Source organism: Branchiostoma floridae, chromosome 13, assembly GCF_000003815.2.
Source record: "Branchiostoma floridae strain S238N-H82 chromosome 13, Bfl_VNyyK, whole genome shotgun sequence".
NCBI classification, from domain to species: Eukaryota; Metazoa; Chordata; class Leptocardii; order Amphioxiformes; family Branchiostomatidae; genus Branchiostoma; species Branchiostoma floridae.
This window is the reverse complement of record NC_049991.1, coordinates 3,670,346-3,698,208: the sequence shown is the minus strand read 5'-3', so window position 1 is coordinate 3,698,208 and position 27,863 is coordinate 3,670,346. Positions and strand designations below refer to the sequence as shown.

The 27,863-nt window shown below is 39.5% G+C and overlaps 1 protein-coding gene across 2 annotated transcripts; it reads right to left on the bottom strand.

The window, feature by feature from the left end:
- Positions 1 to 417: 417 nt before the first annotated feature.
- LOC118429106 (4-aminobutyrate aminotransferase, mitochondrial-like) lies at positions 418 to 26,580 on the bottom strand. 2 transcript variants are annotated; one of them, XM_035839486.1, is made up of 15 exons: positions 26,016 to 26,580; positions 18,811 to 19,013; positions 10,425 to 10,516; positions 9,883 to 10,030; positions 9,691 to 9,740; positions 9,201 to 9,281; positions 8,778 to 8,870; positions 8,501 to 8,563; positions 7,864 to 7,927; positions 7,129 to 7,277; positions 5,976 to 6,113; positions 4,311 to 4,478; positions 3,600 to 3,746; positions 2,967 to 3,081; positions 418 to 2,521 (listed from the first exon to the last, which is right to left on the bottom strand). In XM_035839486.1, exons 2-15 carry the CDS (start codon positions 18,860 to 18,862, stop codon positions 2,400 to 2,402), a joined length of 1,482 nt encoding a protein of 493 aa, XP_035695379.1. In that variant the 5' UTR covers positions 18,863 to 19,013; positions 26,016 to 26,580; the 3' UTR covers positions 418 to 2,399. The 2 variants fall into 2 exon arrangements, with proteins under 2 accessions (XP_035695379.1, XP_035695378.1); XM_035839485.1 differs by lacking the exons at positions 10,425 to 10,516; positions 18,811 to 19,013; positions 26,016 to 26,580 and adding an exon at positions 4,641 to 4,677 and having other exon boundaries at positions 419 to 2,521; positions 4,311 to 4,441; positions 9,883 to 10,029.
- Between the last annotated feature and the right edge of the window lie 1,283 nt (positions 26,581 to 27,863).

Below are 27,863 nucleotides of genomic sequence, written 5' to 3'. Positions count from 1 at the left end.
CGCCCAGCGAAAAGTATTTTTAGCGAATGCCCACTATGTCCACAAAAATATCGGCCGTCGCGCAACAGCACCTTCACCTACTGCCACAAACATGTTCAAGATGGTGATTTGTACGAAGTTTCCGTGCTTTACAAGCTTTTTAAGTCTCTTTTTTTGTCAAACCACTTAGACTTAGGAAGAACGATATCTGAGACACTTAGAGTATGAGAATACTAGATAACAAAGTACACGTTTCCTTGACAATTAGAAATATGAGTTAAAAGTAACTTTTCACTGTCTAAGAGGTTACCACGTCAAACTTTCATGAATCTTTCTGAAAAAACTTTAACATGTTGAACAGATGCACCAGTGTGAACGGGCCCTTGAGAGTTAAAGACCAACTGCCTAAATATAAACACATACACGTGTACAAAGCATGTAGACAATCAACCAATCAAGGTTTTATTGCAGTTAAATATGAACCATATTCAAATATTATTTTAATTTGGCATTATTCATAAAAAAATGAAAGTCTTGAATTACCTTAACTCTACCTTCTAGCACAATTAAAGCCACACATGAATATATATAATAATCAAATACAAATGACAGTATCAACTGTTATCCACAACTACATTGTAAAGTCAAAGATACGGATACAAATTTGAATCTAAGGCAAATTGTTTACTTTATAATACCCACATCAGACAACAAACTTGGAATTCCAAATTAGGAAGTAATACCCTGACCTACTCCCGACTTCTTAACAATAATATCAGTTTACTCTATATAACAATATACATGTAAGGCCTTGCTCCCACAGGCTAGTCACAAAGTTACCAACGCCAAAAAGCAATTACTGAGAAGATACCGTATAAGATTTTGTAAATGGTCATGCAAATGCATCTGATTTTATATAATGTGTTACACGTCGTCAAGTATTGTAGATTTATAATTATTCAATGTCAAATACATCTGATTTTATATATTACAGTCATGTAAAATATTATTGTTATTTCACAAAACTTATTCATTTTATAGCTATTAATCGATGTTATTTTCGTATCAATATGTACATTAGAGTAATATAATATGACGGTTGTGTAAGTTCCAAGAACTACAGTGCCACATCAAAATTGGACACAAATTTCAAAATTTGCTAACCTCCTTCGCAGACTGTGGAAGAGGAAATTTTACAGCAGTAAAAACTCCCTTTCACGGAGAATCGCAGCTCATGTTGCAGCGCTCCCCAAAAAAAAAAAGATTGCCGCCCCCAAAGTCTGCGAAGAAGGCTAAGAAATTGCATGCAAATACTCAAAACATTACTATTAGACACTTTATTTTGTAGTATATGCAGAGGTAATACATTGGCGTCTTTTAATCTAATATGAATACTTGCAGATTTTTCTTATTACAAAACTTTTATTAACAACAGCTGTTTTTTATGTTAAGACATATTATAGTGAAAGTATTCTAACATGATAATTGTGCTCTTGCAGCCTTGTAAAATAAATGTTGTCTATATTACTGGCAAGTTTCAGTCCTAAAGTTTAGCAAAAGACATGTGTCGACTGCCACCGGCAAAATATACAGTATACGTGTGTAATAATGCCATTAGGTAGGGATTGTAATCTGACGGAATTGCCGATTCTTCTGGTGGTACAGAACTTGTCCAAATGAGTAGCCTTTACAACTTGAGATGAGCTGATCATAATCTACAAATAGTCTCCTATTTCAACTTAAACCATTCATAGGGATAGTCAAATAGTCAACTGAATTGAAAATCTCTGAGGGAATTTCCTCAATTGCACAGGTTGAAACATTTACAGACTAATCTCGGAAGAATTGACAATTCAGCTAGATTGCCCCAGTCTTGGGTAGACTGGGTGCCATCAGGGTAGTAGTTCGCTCCTATTATATGTTCATTTCATCTGCTATCCTTCTGGGACCTGCGCATTCAAACCATTTGGTGCTAATGTCAGTTATTGAGCAAAGTCAGGAATGGGCTCTAGAACGCTCATTTTATGACAACAGGCCCTCCGGCATGAGGGCTTTTCCGGTACCGGTGTTGGAACGCCGAATCAAACAAGCAATTGAACCCATTCCTCAATTCACTCGTGTTAGGGACCAATCAGCGCCCTCATCCAAAATATGGGCGATTCCTGACGTTAGTGATGTCAAGGTTCCCAGACGGAACATCAGAGAAGTGACTGTATAATAGTGTATGATAAATGTCAGAGTGAGAAGCAACTGTATTCAGGTAACTACATTCCGGATGGTACCCAGGCTAAGCCTTGGGTGGAAATCTCTCCATTAATTCACTTCAACTCTACTATTAATAACTATAAATATTTCCATTATCAGTAGAGGTTCTTCCGTTCTGTTTTGGAAGATTTTCAACCAAAATGCCCGAGTTTTGCCTATGCCTGTTCCGCGAGAACCTCGTCCATGGCATTCACGACCATTTCTGCGTGATGCGGCTGGAAGATAAGAGCAGGTCGGCACCGGATGGTCCGTTCCCCGCAGCCTCCTGATTGGATACCTGGTTCGGAGTAAAACGACATCTGTTTCAGAATGGCAAACAACAAATTGCATCTTTATATCTCCGGTTTTCCATAATGGGAGGGGATATTTTTCTGTTACAGTCTCAGACTGGTACTTTCCTTTTTTTTTATTCTGGCTGAAGTTTTCTTTTGAATTTTTACTGTACCGGTATATCATATAAAAGCATGGAAACAAGGCATCACATATCTGAGTGGTCAAGAAACCGAAAGGTCATTGTTCGATCCTGGCAGACGTTGTGTCCTTGGGAAAGACACTTAACACAGCTTTCCTTATGCCACCCAGGTGTAAAATTTGGTACTGGACTTCAGTTGGGGAGGTAAAAGGAGAGCAATGGGCTCTGTCTTTTAATACTGTGTCCAAACCCTTGGTGGATTACAACACACCCCACCAGCCCTAAAATATCTGAATAAAGAGACACTCACCTTTCCTCTTGAGGTCCGTCAGGATCTTGTTCCTGTGTGCGTCACCCCCCTTACAGTCGATAGCGATGAATGTCCCCAATCCACGGGCATTCTCCAACTGGGTGGGGTACTTTGTCTGCACAGAGGAAGGAAAATTTATGGTTTTGATGAGCTTCTAACTAATAGTATGAAAATGCAACTTCACTTACAGATTTTCCATAAAAACTGACTATGATTTTACATAAGGAAGACTTTTCCTTTACTACTCATTCATTCATTTATTCATTCATTCACTTGTTCATTAGTACCTTCCTTCATTCATGAAATTGTGTCCAATAGAACAGATTGTAGAAACCTACCTGAAAGTGTTTAAAACCATCTGATAGGACAGATCATTAAGACCTACACATGTACCTGAAGGTGTTTCAGACCAGCCAATAGGACAGATTATACCTATCTGAAGGTGTCTATAAGACCATCCATTAGGACACAGATCATACAGACCTACCTGAGGATGTTTCATACCTTCCAATAGGACAGATCATAAAGCTAAGGACTACCTGAAGGTGTTTCAGACCATCCAATAGGACAGATGATAAAGGCTTACCTGAAGGTGTTTCCGACCGTTCAATAGGACAGATGATAAAGGCCTACCTGAAGGTGTTTAAGACCGTCCAATAGGACAGATCCGGCCTGTCGAACATTTTCCAGCAGGTTTTCCTCCTGTACTGTCTTCACTACTGCTTCACACATCGCCAACTTGGACGGCTCTCCCAACCACGTGTTGAAGATCCGGTAACCCTGGTAGCGTATAAAGTAAGCAAACAATACATTATAGATCAACAGATAACATGTTATTACTCCAATGTCCTCACCTAATAATAATGGTACGAGCTAAAAAGTCAGGGTAGAATGCTACTCATGTATAATGGCAGTACAACATTAAACTTATAGAGATGTACGAAAGTCCAAATAGAATTGTCCATTGAATTAAACAGTACCATAATTATAAAAAGCTGTGTAAGGTTCCTGTTATATATACAAATTTACATGACATTTGCCTGCTTAACCAGTATAAGAGTCACCTTGCTTGTTGGGGCGGGCAAAAATTTCGCCCCAACCCATCCAAAAGAAGACTTAACTTCATGACATGAAATTGATGAAGGAATATATTTGTAAGCTGAAGATGATAGGTTCAACCACGAAAATCAATCAAAACATCTGTTTCAAAACAAAGAATAGGGCGGAATTTGAAAGAAATTTCAAGCTGAAGACAGTCCTGCTCAAAGTGTTTTGGACTGACTACTAAGAATAGCAGCAACAGAAATCTGGCCAACACAAAATTTTGAATGAAATTTCCCTCACAGAATTGGCTCTGAACTCTTCGGTGTGGAAGTACCCCCCTCCCAACATCTTCTTGGCGAAGGTGACGATGTCTGGTGGGTCGTCCAGCTGCCAGAGGTCGTGTGCCCACCAGCTGCCCGTCACCCCCACACCTGTCTGTACCTCATCCACTAGGAACGCTGCGCCGTACTGTAGGGAGAGACAACAACAGATCAAACATCTCATGTGCCCACCTGTCACCCCCACACCTGTCTGTACCTCATCCACTAGGAACGCTGCTCCGTACTGTAGGGAGAGACAACAACAGATCAAACATCTCATGTGCCCACCAGCTGCCCGTCACTCCCACACCTGTCTGTACCTCATCCACTAGGAACGCTGCGCCGTACTGCAGAAAGAAAATTAGACATCAACTAGAATGTCAACATTCTTGCAAAAATGAAGAATGTTTTCCCTCTAACCTTGTGTAAGCTACTCGAATACAATACTATGCCATTAGACTTGCCCCCAAAGCAGTGTATGCGATTGAAAAAAAGCATTGGGCTATGAATGGGGTTATCTGAGTAGTCTGACATGATAGCCAGCCAAGGTAGCCAGGCCTGGTGCACAGTTCAGCCTTTTTCGTAAACCCCTTCTGCCAGGAGGAAGAAAGAAAAAGAACGCACTAGCAAAAACAGTATGACATGTTTTCTCCTTCGGGAAACAAGAATTAAAGATCTTATATCTCTACAAAATATTTAGAGAATTTTTGAATTTCTGAATGCCATATATAGCTATTGCTGTCACAGATCCTCAAGTTCCCAGTCCCTTTTTCTCTTAGTCAATCCCAGCTATTGATTGTTGGCCGCCCCAATCTATGGAGATAGGCTGACCATGGAATATGCGTTCTCCACACAATTATGCAGTGTGTTACGATAGCGATATTACGATTTTAGCAGGACAAAAAAAGATACACAGAAGAAGTGGCAAAGGTAAAATGTAACAGCAATGATGCGTTGATCATTTGTCGAATTAGTATATCTTGAGAAATTGCAATAAACGAAGCATTAGTATGGTAATGGATGTTGTAGCTACAAATGTAAGAAACGACTGTGTATCAGTTAGATACCTTTCTAAAACATTGCATAATAGCCAAAAGGTGGCATCAGTGACTAAAAATTCCCTAACTGATGCTTTAACAAGACTATCCAATGGCAGAAAACAAGATGTCAGTGTCTGTCCTTGGTGCTGAAATACAGGCACCACTGTTGCATGCCATCAGCACAGGATACTAAGCATAAGTCTAAAGGTCTAAAACATCTGATGCCTAAAGCAACTCATTGAAACAGTCTTTTGACATCTATCTTCTTATTCCACGAGAAAAAAATCTTTTTATAGTTTGGAGATTTTTCCACTTTTCCATCTTTTTCACAGAAAAGCAATCTTTTTAGTACTTATCCTCTTCATCCCATGTGGGACAAAAGGCTGTGATAAGTTTCCTCCACCGGGGTCTGTTCTGTGCTAGGGACTGAGCAGCATCCCAACGGATCCTAGGTCTTAAGCCGTGGTGTGTCTCCGTGTAGTTAAGTCACAGTACATCTCCATGTAGATCATTTTGAGAGAATCGGTAGAAGAAACACCAAGTAAAATAATGTATCTTAACCCACATCTGTTGTAAGGGTGAATCTATACAACAAAAAAACTAACCTCTTTAGTGATGGCTCTGAGTTCCCTGAAGAACTCAGGTGAGGCGTGGTTGTCTCCTCCCTCTGCCTGTACCGGCTCCACCACCACTCCACACACTGGCCGGCCTGCAGAGGTGTACTCACGGAACAGGGCGTGGACCTGAGCAGAAAATTCAAACAAAATTTGTAAATAGTTTCATCAGGTTGGTACGTCACTGAATAAATAAAGAGACCCTTTCTACACAGCCATTGCTTTATTTCCACCAACGTTTCAGTGACCATCTGTCACCTTCTTCAGGGCAATTCTGACTGCTTCAAACTGTACTTCAGGACAGGTGTCTTTGCTTACAGTTCAGATACAATTAAAAACATGAAGTATTTATCTATGTGAGCAGGTGCCAACTGGCTCCAGTTATCCACAATCGGCATCAATGCACTCCAATTTTTTGCCTAAAATTGTGAATTTTTTCAGAAATAAAAAAAAAATGCAACTGGCAGAATGGCACAATTATGCACAAACTGGGATGTCAACTTATCATACACACTAACAGGAACTACAAATACAAAGTGTGATGCATTGTGGGTAATATGTTAAGTTGAAGGTGCCTAAGATATCAACAAAACCCATCTCGACATGTGTCAATCACAGTCTAAACAAGAACTGTTTTCAAGTTTGGTATCTTCATATCTTCACCTTTGACCTTATGCATGTGCACTTTAAACCATGATCCAGCTTATACAAACAGTCACCCAAAACTTAATCACAAAGTTCTTGATGCACAACCTTGATGAATTCTATTAAGAGCCAACATTTCGTTGGCCACCTGTCATCTTCATCAGGGCTATACTAAGTATACTACACGTGACAGATGGCCATCGAAATGTTGGCTCTTAATAAATTTCATGGTTGTGCTTTGTGCATTTTACCAACCTAATGAAATTATTCACTTATCAAAAAATAGTTACTCAAGCAACTGGATATGGTTTTGGAAATGGTCAGACGTTTCAGATAGAATCCACTATCCTTCGTCAGTGACACTGACGAAGGATAGTTGATACTATCTGAAACGTATCCAGTGGCTTGACTTGAGTAACTTTTGTTTGGCGTATCTGATTACCTGGATGTCTCACCTACATCGACGTATTCACTAATCACCCAAACCATTTAGACAGACCTGATCGAGGCATCGCCTCTCCTCCGCCCTGTTCTCGGCCTCATGTTCCTCCAGTGGGTACTTGAGCTGAGGGAAGGGAGCGATCGGCCAGTCCAGCGACGGGATGTCCAACTTGTGGATGGCCTTGGAGTGAGTGGTGGCCAGGCAGCCTGTAACAAACATGGTGGTCAAGCTTTCGAAGGCTATTCCAAGATTAGGGTATACCAGAGGGTTGTACTTCAGTCAATTTTTCAAGTTCTATATTTTCTTTAATTTCCATTTGAGCTTTCTTCACAGTAAATCATACAAACTGTACCAAGCATGGCACTCTTTTCGTTTTCGGAAAACAAACATTTCAAAAATTGTACTCTTTCATGATCAAATTTGGCAAATTTTGGCAGTACATGTACTTCTATATTTTACATGTATGTTGACAAAACGTATAATATACTAAATTGTTGAATGTTTGCAAGACTGGACAGTGCAGTCAAACATGTGATATGACACATCATAAGACGATTTACCAGGTATGCAATAAACAAAATCCCCTAACCCTAACACCAGCATAGGGGTGTCAGAATGTACGAAAGTCAGAAAGATGAGTCTTGGAATATATATAGTAGCATTGGGTGTTAAAACAACATACAAATGTAGGGCTGTGCCAATGGAAGGCTGGAAGTACAGATGAAAATTTTGTTAGCCCCACTCCTAAATCATCGTAAGTTTTTTCATCGTAAATGAAGCAAATAGGTTTACCTAATGTCCTGCCATGGAAGGCACCTGTGAAGGACATCAAGGTGAGATCTGGAGCACCTGGAGACTGAGGGTAGGAAACAAAGATGCAGGTGAGAAAAAACGAATGATGACTGCACTCAGTAACGCTAGTTCACCTTTATCCGTTGGGTACCTATATTCGTTTTTTGTAGAAAAACAGGGCGTTATGGGATATCAAGTTAATGGACGGTAGTTTCAAACTGCAATACTCTGAAAATATTACAATTCTAAACCACCGTCCGCTGACTTGATATCTATAAATCCCCTGATTTTATAAACAACGGATAAAGGTGAGCCGACGGATAAAGGTTAACAAGCGTTATCACTTACACTTCGGCTGAAAACTTCTTTTTAGGAAACAGAGAAAAAATGATGTACGGCTGAGTCTTTAATAATCCATATAATTGAATCAACACGGCCTAAGTTGGTAACACAAAGTTTAATTTGAAGAATCCAAAATATCTGATGACATAAGTCCTTTGATCTTAATATCGTTTCTTTTGTATCAGCCGAAATTATCATCTTTGCAGAGCTTTGAAAACTTGAATGCACTATCAAGTAAAGCTGTCAATGGGCAAGACATGATGCAAATAAACAACTCCTGCATAAGGATCCATACCTTATTGTACATGCAGGTTTCCAACTCTTCTGGGGAGGGGGGCGCTCCTCCTCTCTGCTTGGTCTAATAGAAAAAAAGCAAATTTAAATCAGATGGAAGTTGAGCTGTCAAAAAATCAATAGAAAACTTTGATTCTAATGTATAAAATCTACAACAAAATATATTTCACAGTTGCATTTGGTAATATGTTTAAAAATTTCAACTGATAGTGGGAAGTTTCCTTTCATTCAAAAAATCTTTGTTTTTTAAATGTCACAGCAAAATGAAAAGAACATACCATGTACCACATGAAGATAGCCTTGTAGGCATTCTCATTGGAGCAGGAACCACAGGCCATAGTCTTCACATTTGTCAGGCCTTTTGGTGCAACCTGGACATGAAACATGTGAGTTTGGCAGTAATTCTTTGATTCACAGACATCATTATAAGTATACATATATTCTAATAGCATATTTCATTATTCTGTGCTTCAACAATGTACTGACAAGGCTGACAGACATCCCAGGTCATGAGGTCAATGGAAAAGGCTACTAATCTATAGGGAGCTCTTGTTTTTAGAGGTACAAGATCTTGTTTTTCTTAATCTAATTTCCTACTTTGTTCTAATTAATGTTCATTCAAAATTGAAAAAAAAAAATGCAGAATTGACCAAAATTTTCAGTTAAAAATCCCGACCTGGAAATATGTACATTGTACTCACAGCAATTAGGGAGTTCTGTACCCTCAGAGGAAAGTCAGCTGGGGGAAGGTTTCCCAGGGCTGGCCTGTTCACAAGTGTGCTCTGTAAACAAATGAATAAAAAAATAACTTATCAAAATACTTAGTCCACAATTATGACCCAAATGGTCAATATATGAAAATAATTTTTTTTTTTTAATTTACCTCCTTGAAAAAGGAGGCATTGTTTCAGTATGAGTATTTGTTAATCTTAGTGACTGTGTGTTCGCAGCTGTGTCTACAGTGATTTGAATTTTGCAAAGTGCCAGGATGTAAAATTATATGGCAGAAGTGGCATAATAGGATACTTGGAGAATTGGAATTGGTGCAATGTTGTTGTGGTAGACAGAAGTGATTTTACGCACTTTGATTGAATGGATCGATGACTCATTGCTACATCGACACCGTTATTTTTGAAATACATTATTAATGGAAATACAAAAAGAAGACAAGAATTATGAAACTATTCTCACCAAGTTTGCTGGATCATTTAGCACTTTCAACAGAGCAGGATGGTTGTATCCTGAAAGGAAAACAATTTTCTTTACAATCCATACATGTATGTTGAACAATAAAACGAGAGTGAAAGGAACATTGTTGTCCAAAAGACAGCAAGAATTCAATGAAAGTACATGTAAAACAAATTCCTTGATCAAGAGCTCCACCTAGTGGTAAGGATGAGATCTGCATGAAGATGTCCAGGAAAACATTGCCGTCCACATCCACCAGGTAGTTCCCTTTACTCTCCTCATAGTTACAGAAAAACTGCACCTCGTGTGTTGTCGACAGTGAGTTGAGTTCCCTCAGCAGTTCCTGTATAGGGTACAGGGAATATGAATGATATGCTCTAGTGGTGAAATAAACTTTATTGTGGTTTAAGAAACCATTTAATTCTTTAAGATACAAAATGCAACTACACTAAGATGTTTCACGCTTTGTCATCAGCCTGAGATCAACTGGAAAGAAGAAGGGGAGGAATGGAAGGAAGGAAGGAGAGAAGGAAGAAAGGAAGGAAGGAAGGAGGGAAGGATGGAAAGAAGGGTAGATTAGGAAAGGAGGAATAATGAAAGGAAAAGAGGAAGGGATGGAGGGAGGAAGAAAGGAATGAAGGAATTAAAGTTTTTAATTTCAACTATAAAACCATAAAAGACATAGACAATTCGATATACTTTCATTGGTTTCTTTGAAATTTATCATTTTTACTTACCTTAGACCTGGGTCCAGGGATGTCTGTTTTGATAGAGGGTCCGTCAAACTCATCAAGTGACAACTTCTTAGGGGCTGCCAAAACATGGCGTACTGTTGGAGAATAAGAACAAAGTAGATTAAATGTCATGATACAAAGAAAATATTTTGCCCCTCCCCCCATGACACTGAAAGAGCCTTTCCTGTTCAATACCTCAACTGAGTGCACTGACCTCTGATTCTGCCCCGGTTATGACTAGTATATACTAGTCTTTATTTGTTCCACTTCAAATGTTCTTGAGTCCCTGACCTCTAATTTTCCGTACATTGACATTTGGGTGTAACCCAGTGGATTAGTGCCAGTCGAGAGACAATGACAATGCACCGGTATTGGGGTACAATGCATGTAGCCGCAGTGCGACTGTTGGTTCAGGCTCCCTTTTATAACTCACGCGACCAACTACTGTAAATGCAGAAACTTTTGCGGTCACCGTGGTTTAATGTTCGTGGTTTTCGTGGTGGCCGCTTCACTGCGAACTAAAAACCACCGAAAACATTTTCCTATGGCAGTAAGAGAGTACAGTGCATGGTGCTAAGTTGCATACTCTGAACCACCGCGAAAAGTCCTTTTTCCCGCTACGGCAAAATTAAAACCCCGCAAATTTAAGTGCATTTACAGTATAAGTGGGAGCCTAAACCAACAGTCGCTTACGGCTACTTTATAAATAGCATGTTTTTAAATACAATGGATATAAAACTATTTCACCTTTATCCATACTATAGGGTAACCTTTATCCGTTCTTTTTAAGAATAATGTATTTAGGGAATTATCAAGTCGACAAATGGTGGTTTCAAACTACCGTCCATCAACTTGATATCCCTGGGTACCCTGTTTAGCAACACAATGGATATAGGTTACCCCATGGATAGAGGTGAACTAACATTATAGGCCAACCCGCGGATAAGCGCTGTCAACCAGATCAACAACATGTTTCAATGCCATAAAAAAACTTCAGAGCCACACAAGAAAAACTTCATCTTGACAAGAACAGTTGCATTTTATTATTACCAGATAAAAATTTCCTTGCACAGAATTAGTATTACCGTATATGCTATATGACTGTACATGTACATCAATACAATAAAAAATTTTTGTTTACAATGCAGTTCATTTTACTTTAAAATTCATCATTATGATCAAATGGGCAGGACAATGTATAATTTTTTAATCATTTTTATATGAGACTCCTGTGGTTTGAAGCCCCTTGGTGATATCATGGTTTATAGGACCCTGACTTACAATTTCAAAACCTTTCTTTTCTAAAATTTCTTTATTTGCAAATGATCACAACATTTGAAAACAACAAATATGACTCAGTTAATATACAAAAAAGGTGTTCAGTTATTCAAGATCAGATTGCTTGGCCAATAAATCAATAAACCAACTACTATCACGAGACGCACAAAACTTTCTGATCCCCTTTCTGATATCCAAAATCCCTCCGGCCAATATCTCCGCTTCTTCTTGGGAAAAACCCGATAAATCAATGTCACTTATGGCGTAAATGCGATCATCAAAGATCCAGGAATAGAGGACTGACACTGTTGAGTCAAAACAGGGCTCGAAATTCATTTTTGGGATTAGGTGCACTAGTGCATCCAGCTTAAAAATTGGGTGCACCCAGAAATTTTTGGGTGCACCCAATTTTTAAGCTGGATAGATAAAACAAAGAAGAATGTCAGAAAAAAACTAGTGTCAAAAACTTAATTACAAGCTATCAATTCTTAAACAAGACACTAGACATTTTTATTATTTTACTAACACCTAGATGTTGAGAATATATTGGTTTGTTTGTGCCTTCATTTAGACTCGAAAATACTCCATCGGCCGTCTGGGCCGCTTTTTCGTGGATGTCCAGTGTATACGTGTACATAGGATACTTCGATAACTTTACATATTACTTGAACCTAAAAAGATAGGTGCACAAACACCCAGTATTTTGAGCCCTGTAAAAGGACTACCTTTCTTATTTTCCAGTTCGGTGGCATTTGCGATGGAAAGTAAAGTGGAAATACCAGCGAACACCTGGGACCGGGGCTCTGATTAGCCACGAAGCGGCATCGAGCCATCGGGGGCGAGCTGACATTTTCCTGCGTCGCTTGATAATTGCCTTCACATTAAATCAAGGAAAGCCACCGTAAAACCCTCTCAATATCGTATGAAACGAGTTTGTGTCAAGGATGCGTACAAATCTGTGGTGAGATCTAAAGCAATGTCAACTGAAGGGCTGAGTGTTTTTTTATTATACAGTTATTGCCTCTATAAAAAAGGAGGTATAGTTTTTGGTGTGTTTTGATGTGTGTTGGTGTGTGTTTTGGTTTGCTTGATTGTGTTTCTGGATATTTGTGGTCAGCATAATTAAGAACAGCTGGGTAAATTGTGATGTTTGGTATGTGGGTAGGTTTTGGGAAGACAAACTTGTGGTCAAGTTTGGGCCCCCTGGTGTATGACCTTGGTACTGCAGCAGAACGTCAGGTTTTCATATTTTTGTCCCTGGATAAGCTACAATGTGTAGTCATTGTTTAATATCTGTAGTGCTTTTTAGAAAAGGGGTGCATCAAAAAAGTTGCAAAAAATTTACCTGAAAACAGATACTTAAATTGAGAGTCAACTAATTATAAATAAAGTCAAAGATATGAAACTGAAAGACAAAGAAGACGAATCTTTAGTTTAACCTTGCTGACCACTTACTAGTAAATAAGAAACTTCTTTTCTTTGCAAAACTTATTTTTTACTATTCGCACACTCGCATCAGTTTTGGGGTAAACAGAAGATGTCATCCATGTAATCGCATCAACATGGCCTAATACCTGCATAAAATTACGACTAATAAATGTTAGAGGATGGCCCCAAATTTTGCATACTTCTTTGGAAATTTTCCATATAAACTGAAACATTATATCATTGTATTGATTTTGCAGCAAAAGCCAAAAGCCCACCACCATTTTTCGTAAACCACTGATAGTTCAGGTACTAGTAGTGTACAGGATTTTAGCTAGTGCATTTTAGCGTAGTAGGCTACACTATAATCTATGACCACTACGCTAAACTAAGGGATACTACGCAAATTTTTATGTAGTGTAGTGGTGATTTGCTATCATTTGCTTGTTCAACAATGTCTAATCAATTTGTCTGAACAATGGTAAATTTAAATGATGATATGCCACTCAAAACTGACCAAAAAATCCTTCAAATTACATGTGATGTTAACAGAGTGCCAACGTTAACCTTTTTCTTTTCTCTTTGTGGAAAAGCCAAAACCCTACTCTCCAAGCAGAGGTTAGGCTTCGGCTGTTTTTTCAGCATTTTTTAATCGTTTTTATCGGGCTTTCTATTTTGTAATTCATCTTGCTGTGTCAAAACCTTGGATGGCGTATTTCAAGAAAAATGATAAAATAGACAGTCTGATAAAAATGACTAAAAAAATGTTTAAAAAACAGCAGGAGCCTGACCTCTGCTTGGAGAGTACCAAAACCCCCCTTCCACACCAATCTCCTCATTGGTTGCTTCGCTCAGCCATGCCATTCCCACTACGCTGAAATGAAATCCTGGCTAGAACGTAACCCTGGTGTAATAATGTTCGAGGGATTTCCCGTCTTTCTCATCCCATTACCCTCCCCTCCGATATTACAGTAATCCGTCAGGGAGAGACAGCTATAAAACTGTAATAAGGCTTGTGGATGATAACTGCCCTGTCAGAATGTATCGCTCAAGTGATCCGTTCTTCCTACAGCGGGAATTGGAGTCTAGCTAGAGGTTGTACCCAGGTGGTAAATTTGAGCCTTGGCTGTACACTGAGCTATTCTAATATCGTTCAGTCTGTGTGCAACAACAAAGTGGTTTCTATACTGTACATTTGTACATATTTTGCATAAATTAAAGGGGGGTTTCAGATAACAGATGGGCATACTATTAATAGCATATTACCAAAGACTTTCAAAAATGGTATAAAATGTTACCATCCGGAAAGTAGTTCGCTCCGGCGTTCATTATATACTATATACATGTCGCTTCTAGCTCTGACATTCACTATACACTATATACAGTCGCTTCTCTGTGTTTCCGTCTGGGAACGCGGACCATCTTAACGTCTGGAATCGTACAAAAAGTGGAAGCACGCGCTGATTGGTCCCCACATATGCGCGAATTATGGAATGGGTTCTCAAGCGCTCTTTCGAACAGACGTTCCAACACCGGACAAGCCCTCCGCCCGCTCGTGGGAGGCCTGTTGTCATCGAACAAGCGCTCTAGAACCTATTCCTAGATTCGCTCATTAACTGACGTTACCGCCAAACGGTTTGAATGCGCTCATCTCCAGACGGATAGCAGAAGCGAACGTAGGAGCGAACTACTATCCGGATGGTACCCAGGCTAATAAAATGTACTAATAAAATTCAATTTGTACTTTCTCTGCTTGGAGTATTATACTAATACCGTAGTTACAAGCTTATACAGTATATGATAAAATTTCTAACCAGAAATAATCCCAAGTCTTATCTATTGGTAAAGATTGAACTGTTCTTAAATAAATTCTTAACTGTCTGATCGATGAGAGCTTCTGTGTCTACTTAATCATAATACACTGTAAGTGTTAGTATTTCCATGTAAATTTTACAATTGCATATAAGATTTTTGCCAACATACAATTTGGCATGTAACGCTATTTCACCTTTATTCGCAGGGTAACCTATATCCGTTGTACCTAAAAACAGGATAATTAGGGACATCACGTTGATGGACGATAGTTTCAAATTGCATTTTTTTTTAATATAATGCAGTTTGAGACCACCGTTCATCGACTAGATATCCTGAAATACCCTGGTGTTAAATACAACGGATAAAGGTTACCCTGTGAATAAAGGTGAACTAGCGTTAACCCAAAAAAAAGGACCTTGAACACTGTCTTCCGTTAAAACTTTTTATGCATTCCTAGCCATTTTCCAAATTGCTGAAACTTTGCCTGTAATGTTACCCTGTAGTTTCAGATCACCAAATTGCCCTGAACAGCAGCTAAGGTATGGGTTGAGCCACATAAGCTGGTGTAATTACCTCCCTTTAGGCTGAGTAATTGCTCTCTAACCACCCCTGTAAACTGTAATGGATGTATGCATGTGGTGTGTGCTGCCAGAGGGAATTGACAGAGAGTGGCTGTCAAAGGCCAATTCAATAGAAATACATGGTTCACACTTTCTGTGTTGTAGAAAATGTTCAAACATTTGATCATATGTTCCTTCTTTGCCAATCTCCTAATATTGACATTCAGGATCTTATTTTGTATTCATATTTTTCATTATACACTTATTCATTATGCCAACTCTGACAGTTGTACCTGTAAGACTGGCATATACTGCATTGTAGTAATTACATGTGTAATAAAAAAAAAGACAAATTAATGAGATCTACTCAATGATATTGATAAGCAGCACCTGTAATCCCAAAGGAATTCGCACACTTCAGATATCAAGGTGTTCAAGACATTCTCAGAAATTAATTGTACCGACACTTGATGTTAACCTCAAATACATGGAATTTTTGGTGAGCTTTTAAATACAAACCATTAACACATGCCTTTATCTTAACTTGGGAAAACACAACAGACCGAAAACAATACCTCCCCATAAAAAATAGTAGGCTCTTCTATCAACCCCCTGACCTGGATTGTCTGTCTGTTGTCATACAAGGTTGATAAATTAAAACTTTTGTCAACTCTGAACCTTATTTCCTGTCACTCTGGCAACCTTGACCTTCACTTCCTGTCACTAAATTATGATATGCTGTGAACGTCTTGAACCTAACTGAGAATATAATAGAAAATAAATAATAAGTAAAGAAACAGTTTTCAAACACAAGGAAAACAATACCTCCCTTCATGGAGGTATAATCAAGTCCTGCTCATTTCCTATTTCGTATTCAAGTCACCATCGGAGCATGTTAGACTAGAGGCGGTTTATCACAGAGTGTCCCCGTAGGCCACCTTGTATAATTGGATTCTTACAACATAATTTGTCTGTATCCCCAGAACACCAGGCTCTGTCAGGTATCATTTATCATGGAGAAGTTTGTGGAGGCCAAGGGAGCGAGAAATTCATTTTACGCAAATCAATCACCTACCATACTCATTGTATAATAATTTTTTTTTTTTCCATCACTTTGAAAGATTAGACTATTGCTTCAATGCATAGTGTAACGTCAAAACTCATAATTCTACCTGAGACCTTAAGACTCTAAACTTAAATCTTTTTTTTTATGAACAGAGATCTTAAGAGATCTACAAAATGCACCGAATACAGCATCAGTAATATGTGTATACCCAAGGTAATAATATAATAATGCAGACAAATGATAAACAGCAGTTCAGAACAGTCTTAAGAAGACACCATTTTTGGTTACAATAACTTTTGGGGGATTTTTTTTCACATAAATCTAGTAGACTTTCTATCATTCAATGTATCAAACTAATGTTATACACTAGTATTATTTTGATAAGGACACAGCAATAGTATATCCAATATGATCTCACTATTCCTTGGGCAGAGTAAGACAGATAGCAAATATTACATATCATTTTTCATCTCGTGTATGTAAAGCTACTAGAGCCACATGGATGAAATTTCATCTCAATGGATGATCCTGAAAAATGGTTTCAAACAAAGATAGATAGCAAATATTAAGTATTATTTTTCATCTTGTGTATGTAAAGCTACTAAACCTCTAAAGCCACGTACATGAAATGTACATGGATGAAATTTCATCTCAATGGATGATCCTGAAAAATGGTTTCAAACAAAGATTGATAGGAAATATGAAGTATTATCTTTCATATCGTGTATGTAAAGCTACTAGAGCCACATGGATGAAATGTCATCTCAATGGATGATCCTGAAAAATGGTTTGAAACTTTTCCATGGACACAAAACCATCTATTCCAGAGACAACTGACCCTAATTTCCATGCAGATGACTTTTGGGAATGGGGCTGCCCAGAGGCACATGTATCACATTCCATCAGCCTTCAGATGTAAATTCCAGTCAGGTGCTACAGGTGGCACCAGGTGCCTCAGGTGTCCTCTGGGTTATTATGGATAATTGTATCTTAAGGCCATGTAAAGCAATCCGTTTGGGTCTTAGGATTTTGCAGGAAAATACTGGGCAAAATATATGAAAAGAGAAAAAAAAAGCACCATTTAAGCTCTCTACGAACCAAAATCTGTCTTTTTGTCGTTCTCTTTCAAAGTCTGAAACTAGACCAGCTCCAGCAGTTCCAAACAAGCTGCTAGGGGATGCTTATTCTCTGCCCAAGGACTATCTACAACTCAAAAATCACAAGTTTCACAACCATAGCATGTCCTGAATTCAAGATATCAAAATTGGAAGTCCTGCTGCAGCACTGTAACAAGCTGCTAGGAGGCCCAAAATGTAATCATTTCCAGGTCTTATTAAGATGTACCCACATGCTAAATATTAATACAATCCATACAGGTCTTCAAGAGTTAATTTGCTATCTATCAACTAACATACATACTGCCAAAAGCAAAATGTTTGGCAGAGGTAAAACTAGAGAATTTAGCCATATAGCATCGACCCAAAATGTTACCACAGGAGCCTCCCAAATAAATTAAGCTGCATAAAATAAAGTTTTCACAAATCAATTTCCACATTCGCATTGGCAAATGGAAAACAGCGTTACATCTAGTGCGACAAGAAATTTTGTTAAACTTTTGGTGCATTTTTCAGATTGATTCACAGCACAGAATGGCACCTTTTACTAGTTTTACAACAATATACAATGTATTGTACTAGACTTTTAGAATCAGAAACAATTTCAAGAACCTTAGTAATTTTAACAGGTGAGGTCAATTGCTGGGAAAAACTGATCCAACAACATGGGTTTATTCCTTTGGGGAATTTGCTATTCATACCAACTTAAGCCTGTGATTATTACACACAAGTCATGCTTTGAAAGGATAATGCTACAAATAATATATATGACCTACATTTTATAAATAGATGTTTTTATGCTTGAAACTACTATAACACCATAGATTATTATTAATCTAATCATTCAGACATATAAAAGTGTCAATCAATCTTGCAAATTCATAATAATGCTCAGAACATGCATTTTCAGGGAATTACTAACTCAGTAGCTGTAATACAGAGTTGTTTCAACAGCAAATTCAAAAGGCGACAAAAACATACCCTCTACAATAAAGCAAAATTGATCAAACCTTCTTGGCAAAACTAACACAAAAGTAGATGAATTTACAGCATACTGCAATTTTCAGCAGACAACTTTTTTTATAGTCTTAAACATACAACAGAAAAGTATCACACTTTGACCAACTCACCTTGTTTCAGAGAAGACAGTGAAGACTGCAGAGTTTTCCTGAGTAGAGACATGGCGAATTGGCCTCCGCGACGACCGAAACACGAGCGAAAAACGACGCAACTCCCTCGTTCCCCCTGTGGTCTTCAGAAGACAGACAGTTCCGATCCTCCCTCAGCAACAACAACAGCGAACTGTCGCACGGCGATTACATGGATCACCTGACTGGAATAACAATGATCAATAATCTTCATAATAGGGTCCCAAGATGCATTCTCTCTGGAGTAGTACATCAGCAGGGCAGGTTCTATGGCCGGGTAACCATTCTCTAGGGACCGCTCAGGGGTAGTTTACTGGTCCCAGTCCTATACCTGATCTTTCCATTGACAGTAATTAACAGAAGTGAATTAGTTGAAGCACCAATAGCATATAAAATATTACCCAGCATGAGAGCACTGATCGACTTGGTAGCGTGGCACCGTAGACGTACTGGGATTTCGAGATGGTACGGTTACCACTGGCTGGAAGTTGTGGGACAACTTTGGATCAATGAATTGATATCATTATTGTTGGACCAATGGGGGTGATGCATTTATTATCATCTGATGGATAAGGGGACCATTCTTTGCTCCTGAGGGATGGGTGATCCCTTTTACATGTTGCACCAAAGACGTTCTTGGTTCATGTTGAACACATCTCTATCTAAGAGTACATTGCTACAAAATTTACACCGGGAGGGCTTGTCTTAAAGGGGCATTCCACTCCAGAAGGGAGTCTTGTTTTCCAATAGATAATGTGTCAATGAATACATAATCAGCCGAATTGTGTGGAATTTACCATGGGATGAATTACGTGATGTGTGTTTCTTTCTTTCTTTATTCAAGTTGTAACAGGACAACACACTGCGGGCACTAGGCAGCAAAGCTGATATCGTGGCCACAGACATATAAATATACAATACAAAATGGACATGTATATACAAGCAATAGAATAAAATAGTTTTTACATTAAAAGCAGTTAAAGCTAACCCTTTTGTACGAACTAGCTAAGGATTTACTGGACAGAGGTACGGCTGGAAGTGAATCTTTTGGTAGATATCGTGTACACACACAGTGCTTCTGAAAGCTGTCTATTGGTGACAGCGTCATGGTCAGGTGAGCCCTGGAGCAGGAGTGAAACAGTAGGCCGTTGTTGTACAAGGCGTTCAACGGTGGAGGTGAGTTTGCTACGCTGGTCGGAATACAGGGGGCAGTGTAGCAGGTAGTGTTGAACTGTTTCGGAGGAAGCCCCACAGACACAATGTTTGCTCTTGATGTTCATTTTGTACAAAGTACTGTTTAGTTGGCACCAACCCATGCGTAGCCTGGCAGCTTGGATGTTACTGTGCCTTGGGCCGAGTCGTCGGTAAGTTTGGTGGTGCCTTGTGGAAAGCAGATGCTTTTTGCTAACTCTCTTGAAATCAGTGAGGCTTTGGGCGTCTCTGACTGTCTGCGGTAGCTGGTTCCAGAGTGACGATGTGAAAGGAATAAAGCTGTTTTTGAATGTCTGGGTCCGGCAACGAGGAACATGAAGGTGAGTGTTGTTACGTAGCTGTAGACGTGTTGTAGACTGGGCGCCTCTTGTTGACGGAGTAAGCAGCTGTAGATGTGGGGGTACACGTCCGTTCATCATGTTGTACATGATGGTGAGTGAGTTGAGCTGTCGATCGTCTGGTGGCTAGAGTGTCCCATTCCAGTTCCTGCAGTAGGTTAGATTTTGGAGTACCTTTCATCGCCCCTGTGACGAGAAGGCCTGCTTGGTACTGGACCTGTTCTAGCAACCTGCTAGCTGAACTTGCCAAGTCACCCAGTAGCGCTGACGCGTACTCCAACTTGGGTCGAACTAGAGCAAAGTATGCTGTTTCTAAGGCCTGTCTTCCAAGTTTGCCACTGACTTTGCGCAAGAGGCCTAGCAGTTTTCTACTCTTGCCTGTGACCACCTGTACGTGTTCCGTCCATCTGAGGGATTGGTTAATGGTGACACCTAGATGGCTGTAGAAAGGCACTTGTTCCACAATCTTCCCGAGTAAGTAGATAGGAGGTAGCTGGACGTTGTTACGATCAGATTTTATGCAGACTACCTTACACTTATCAGGGTGTAAACTGAGGCCCCAGTCAAGAAACCAGGTGGATACTAGTTGTAGATCTATATTTGTGGTGGCTGCCACTTCCTGCACAGTCTTGGCTGAGTTGTAGAGAGATGTGTCGTCTGCAAAACAGTTTAGTGATGACCTGCATGGGAGGCTCATCAGATCATTTAGGTACAGCAGGAACAACAAAGGTCCCAGTATACTGCCTTGAGGTACACCTGCTGCCGTTGAACCCCAGGATGAGGTCACACCGTTTATGACAACTCTTTGTTGCCTTCCCGTTAGGTAGCTATGGAACCAGTGTAGTAGAGGTCCCCCCAGTCCGTAGCGCGTAAGCTTGTATGTCAGTCCCTGGTGCCAAACTGTATCGAAAGCTCGCTTAACATATAAGAAAACAACTGCTGTGCAGGAGGTGTTAGGGTCATCTATCGACTTGGCCCAGTCATTTACAAGTCGAACTAACTGGAGGACGGTTCCATCACCCTTTCTAAAGCCTGACTGGTGGCTATGTAGAAGGTTGTTTTCTTCCAGGTAGCTGTACAGGTGGTTGTGCACGAGCCGTTCCATCACCTTAGCTACTGTTGGTAGCAGGGATATTGGTCTATAGTTGAAGGGGTCAGTTTTGTCGCCCTTTTTGAAAGTGTCTATTACGCAAAGGGGGCTGTTGTAGAATAATTTTCCTTGGGGCAATGTTCGCTCTATAGCCGAGGAGTTGGCCTGTGTGGGCCCTGGTAACAGTCTTGCATTTCTGAGGTTAGTTTTAAGAGCTACCACTTGCGTTGTCAACTAGCTGTTGACAAACTGGCATCACGAAAATGTTAACTGTTCTCGTATTATCTGTAGTTTTAGGTAAACAATAAGAGGGGAAGCATAAAGAGGGGAAAACAAAAAGTCTAAAAGTGACAGAACAGCGGTCTTTCTCAACAAATGTGTCCTTGGCCAGATCTGGTCTGAGCCGGTTTGATGCGGGGTCAAACCAGGTCACTCACACATCTGGGACATCTGGAGCACCATACCCTCCAAGCAGAGGTTAGGCTCCGGCTGTGTTTTAACGTTTTTAGTCGTTTTTATTTGGCTTTCTATTTTGTCCTTTTTCTTGAAGTACATGTATGCCAGCCAAACGTTAGGTTTTGATACAGCAAGATAAAATAAAAAATAGAAAGCCTGATAAAATCGACTAAAAAAAACGTTAAAGTAAAAAAAACAGCCGGAGCCTAACCTCTGCTTGGAGAGTAGGGCATCAGGCTTTACAGATAAACATAATATGATATGGTTCAAATTTGATATAAATCTAAGTTTTGCATTACAACTGGTTTTATAATAAGCAGACTAAATGCTGAGCTGTTAAAAAAGTTTGCACCGTTATTTCTGCAATTTATTTCTCATTTGCATATTGTCTATTTGCATAAGGCAACCTTGACATTATGATGACATACTGTAAATGCATTTAAGTTCGCGGGATTTAATTTCGCTGTAGCGGAAAAAGAACTATTCGCGGTGGTATAAATTTCGCGGTAACACCATGAACTGCAGCCTAATGCTATAATAGAAAAATGTTCGCGGTGGTTTTAAGTTCGCTGTGAAGTGGTCACTGCGAAAACCGTGAACATTAATCCAACGCGAGTATTTCTGCATTTACAGTATCCTCTAGACCTGGACACCCCAAAAACAAAACGATTTAACCTGTACACCCTTTATTGTATAGGCTCAGTTTGACATTTCAAAAGGTAAAGAAGGTTTGTATATGGTTATTGACTGTTTTAAAAGTTTGGACCACTTATTCTACCCCCTGAAAAAAGTATATGAGTGGTTCATTCCTTAGCTGTTTACCATCAGCAGCTTTGGTCCAAAGGGGTTGAAATGCTTCAGGGATTTTGAAAGCAAATAAGTTAGGACAGATGGCAACAGCAGGCTTAGAATCTTGATCTGCACTAGGTTAAAGGGGCATTCCACTCCACATGGGAGTGTTATTTTCCGATAGATATTAATTTTAGGAACTGATAACTGCATACTACTTCACATTATACGAGAAAGTACCCAGTTGCTCCACATGCCTCAAAAGCATTCAGTCTTCTACTAAACTCCCCAAGTACCCTCTAATTGAATTAATCCTATGGCTGAATACAATGCAAAACTTTTAGGTAAGTTTACAAAACTAATTTCAGGTTCGCTAAGAAATCTCGTCTTGTTCTTGTATTCTTTGCTATCTTATGAGCAATTTGCCTCGGTGTGCTTAGCGTACCTCATTTATTCCGAAATTTGTACGATAAACAAAGTGTCTATGCGTATAGGGAATGCATGGGTAGGGTCTGCATGGGTTTAGTGAGTATCATTATTGTTTTATAAAACACACTTTCAAAAAGGGCGACAAAACTGACCCCTTCAACTATAGACCAATATCCCTGCTACCAACAGTAGCTAAGGTGATGGAACGGCTCGTGCACAACCACCTGTACAGCTACCTGGAAGAAAACAACCTTCTACATAGCCACCAGTCAGGCTTTAGAAAGGGTGATGGAACCGTCCTCCAGTTAGTTCGACTTGTAAATGACTGGGCCAAGTCGATAGATGACCCTAACACCTCCTGCACAGCAGTTGTTTTCTTATATGTTAAGCGAGCTTTCGATACAGTTTGGCACCAGGGACTGACATACAATGTTGGAAATATGATATGAAAACAAACCCGGCATGGCACGGCGCCTAAAACGACTCAAAAGTAACGTTACGTTACCAAGACTACGACTTACCCTTCACTGTGTCCTCTCGTTTGGTGTAAGAATCAGGAAAATTGTGCATACTACGTTGTTCTAAGCAACAAATGTCCTGACAGAAGGAATTTGCCAAGACCCGGGTACCCCCCTTTCCCCTATCGTCCTTCTAGCATAAGAAAGAGGGCACGACTGAGCACAAGGCCCGTTTGTTTATCAGCTAGCCACATGCGACCTTCGACCTATGAGGCCCGATCAAAACAATACTTGGTTTCTTGGTAACTATTGAATAACTGTTACAATCTTTTTATCTCCAAGCAAATCTATCGGGGGCAAAGACGATACCCCAAGGAATAAACTGTATCCAAATGACCCCCCGGTGTCCAGCTGGACTTTGTCTAGTACTTTGGGTGCTGTCTTTGCCCCCCGGTAGATTTGCTTGGAGATTAACAGTTTTCAAGCAGATGTTTGAGAGGTATGATCCGATGACACTCTCTTGCTAGCCGCTTCAGTTGTTGCATTTTGTTAATAAAAAAAAACGAGCTCAACATATCAACATAATTTAACTTAGCCTCAAAGATAATATTTTTTTTATTCCATCATAAGCCATTCACATTGTTCAAGGAAAGAAAGATTGATGTAACGTTAACGTTACTTCACCTTTTTCCGCGGGGTAACCTATATTCGTTGTGTTTACCCACATGGTAACAAGGGATATCGGGTCGACAGACGGTGGTTTCAAGTTGTGATATGTTCAAACTATTGTAGTTTGAAACTATCGTCCGTTGACTTGATACCCCTAACTACCCGTTTTTCAAAAGCAACGGATATAGGTTACCCTTAGGATAAAGGTGAACTAGCGTTATCATATAGAACTGATGGATGTAATAACAAATAAAATGGAAGTTGAACGATAACATGAATAAGTACTGTGTAGTAGATAATTCTGGATAATTTTTAAAGCTTAGATGCTAGTCTTCGACTCAGTATGAATCTTCTTGGGTTGCTAATAGATAATTAATTGTGATAGATCTATAAATTTGTTTTTAGGTCTTCTAGATAATAAAAGTTTGGGTAGATTGTCTCAGGATGCTAGTCTCCAAGTAGACCCTACGGTGCCTTAGAGATAGCATCAAAGGGGCCCGTTTGACTTCCTTTGGCCGGCTATCTCCCTTTGGCCGGCTAGACTCCTTTATCCTTAGTCAGCTTTAATACTATCTCTAAGGCACCGTAAGGTCTGCTTGCAGACTGTCAGAATGCTTGCTTTGCTATTTGTTGAACGCAGCTTGTGGTATTCTTATCTAAATAGGTCACAGCGTACAGTAGACCACGCCGCAAGAATTCGATTCAAACTGGACTTTGCTGAAGTTGCATGTCCTGACTTGAGGATAAATAAAACTTGAGGTCAATCAGGGGGCACTTTGGGGGTAACCTGATTAAGTCACGTTTCTAGCAGCCCTTCCATTGGTCACGTCCCTAGAAGGATGACCAATAAGCGCCTGGATGCGAGAAGTTGTGCAACACAGGCTACCTACACGTACTACGGCCCTGGCTATTATATCACCTTCAAATTAAAAGAGAGGTAAAGTTTTTGCTGGGCAGTTTTTTTTGTGTGTGTGCGTGTCTGACACTTTAAAGTTATATATCTAAAACGTTTCGAGTGATTTCGACGATATTTCGTATGTTGGTAGGTGTAACAGATTTTAGCTTTCTAGTGGCCGACCTTGTTACTGCACAGTTCGGAAGAACCACACGCTCAAAAGGCTCGAAGGTCCACTTTTTCATGTCCAAGATTTTTTTTTCAAAGGCATGACTGATTTGCATTTTCCCTGATAGACATTTCAGCCAATCGTAGTGAGTCTATCAGCAAAATTTGCCCCAGAAAGTGCAGGAAATGGCTTTTCAGAGGGTCCAGATTTCAAAATTTCCCCGGACCTCCATTGCGACGCCTCGAGCCTTTGGTGTCTGACACGGTGAAAATATGCCCAGGGAGTTGGCCTCAAAGACTTACGCAAAAGCCTAATGTCCTTTAATAGAAATTCCATTAAACTTCGCAAGCGATTTTTGGTCGTCAAAATGCAGGAAATGGCGTTTCAGAGGGTCAAAATTTCAATTTTTCCGGGGGAGCATGACCCCGGACCCCCTAGGTAGCTCACGCCGAAGGCGTGAGTCTCGCGCCTGCGACGCTCGATGGTCCCACAATTACTAAAAAGAACCCCCCCAACCAAAATCATGGCTACGGGCATGCAACGCTACCACTGTATTATGTAATTTATCGATCCATTGCGTTATAGATTTTTTCATACCCGTTAATACTACAACGTTAACGTTAGTAATTACTTGCCAGGACAGGGATATGAATAAGAAACAACAATGCAAAATCATCCCTACCTTTGTCGTATTATCCTTGGTGGTGTTTGGACGACAAAAAAGCCCTGTTTGTGTCCACAACCAAGCACGTAATAGTAAACGCGAAAATCGAGTCGAAACCCTTTTGCTCAGGGACTCAACCAACGACAGTAACGTTAGTGTCCTGAATATGTCAATTTGACCCACAGTTGAAAAGCAGCTTGTCACACCTTTCGGACACCGACTGCCGTGAGGCCCGCGCAAGTTTTGCAAAATCAGCACAAATTCAGTTTACCCAAGATCTAGAACCCAGCGGCTTCTGTTTTCACCCTCCTAAATGCAGAACTTCTGTCGTCCAGGTAGCGTTCAGGTCTACGTATACTATAATGGTACGTATGCGTAATATCAAGAAGTTGTGCCTGACAGAGGAAGTTGTACATTCACCGATCGCGTATTGGAACTACCCCCAACGACTAGTTCGAAAGAACTACGCAGATATTTTTGACGTCCGGCTCTGAGATAGGGCCCAACTGAACTCCTGCTTCAGACAAACTCCGAGTTAATATTCTATTCACACCAAGCGTTTCGGCAAACAACAAGTCACACCCGGGCCGGCTGGAACTGGTTTTTGCAATGGACTTTCACACGAACCACGTGTTTTGTCACTCAGGGCACAACACGTCCTGTTTAGACTGGCATAAAGCCAACTGGTGTACTACTCCGGTGTACTACAAGTATGTGGGCAAAGTTTGTTGTGTTTTCCGTGCATTTCTTTTACAAAATATTGCTTAACAATACTAGATATGATTGCACATACGAAATACATAATATTTCATACGCTAAAACTATCATAAATGCAACGTACGTTTTTTAATGATTTTAATCAAGAAGTACGAATAAAAACCGGAAGGAAACCTGAGTGTTGTTTTTGGCTCGTGACTTTGTTATGGTGAGTCATGTGACAGTGATAAAGGAGGCGTGTCGTGGGCGTGTCCCTGATGCACAATGCTAATTGGCTGCGACTGTTTCTATAGCAACGCTTTGCGTTTTATATATTACACGTGTTTTGATGGAAAAGAAGGTCAAATGCAACGTTTCATATGGCAAAACGTGAAGCTTACAATGTAATTAAGTGATTTTTTTCTTACAATAAATGAATTTCTTTTTTTTCTTACAATACTTTCTACCAGAAACAACAAAGTAAACTTCAAGATAACTCTTTTTATTTCAGATTTTTCAAAGCTGGTGCATTTTAAATGTTCAATCACTCAAATAATCTGTGTTTCAAAAAATATACATTCAGTGCTCAAAGACTAGTTTTACACAATCTTTTGAAGATTTGTTACTCAAAGATGATTTCTCCCCTACTTTTTGATAACCATCAATTAATATAATTTTATATACCTACTAACCTCATTCTTAAGAAAGCCACTATATACATTATCATCCGTAATATCTTCAAACATATCTTCTGAATATTCACTATATTGTCACAAACACCATTTACAAAACCTACTTTGAAGTAACACATTGGTGGGCACAACTAAACATATAAACTTTACTATTTTTCAAAGCAACTATTCTGAGCAAAAACCAATATGTACATGTTTTACATAGATATGTACATTTTTTTCCAATTTGCTTTTCTTATTAGATTATGTTACTATGAGAAGTACACTTGTGGGGTTACTGTGCACCATGGATAGATTCTTTTGCCAGAAAAGAAAAAAAAATCAAAAACAAAGTTGTGCATTTTTTTGGCGACACCTCTAGAGCGGAGGCAATTTTTGTTCCTAGTTTACCTACCAATATTTCAATCAAATGTAGTGAAAGCAAACCTTCATTTGCTATTTTTGCTTTTGTACTTCTTTAAGTTACTCAAACATAAAA

Excerpts from the sequence above, each read along its gene's own strand:
- LOC118429106 (XM_035839486.1), bottom strand. The coding sequence starts at position 18,862 with ATGTCTCTACTCAGGAAAACTCTGCAGTCTTCACTGTCTTCTCTGAAA. Across the intron at positions 7,278-7,863 it reads CTTCCATGGCAGGACATTAG|GCTGCCTGGCCACCACTCAC; the intron begins GTAAACCTATTT and ends TGTTTGTTACAG. Across the intron at positions 6,114-7,128 it reads AGAGGCGATGCCTCGATCAG|GTCCACGCCCTGTTCCGTGA; the intron begins GTCTGTCTAAAT and ends TTTTCTGCTCAG.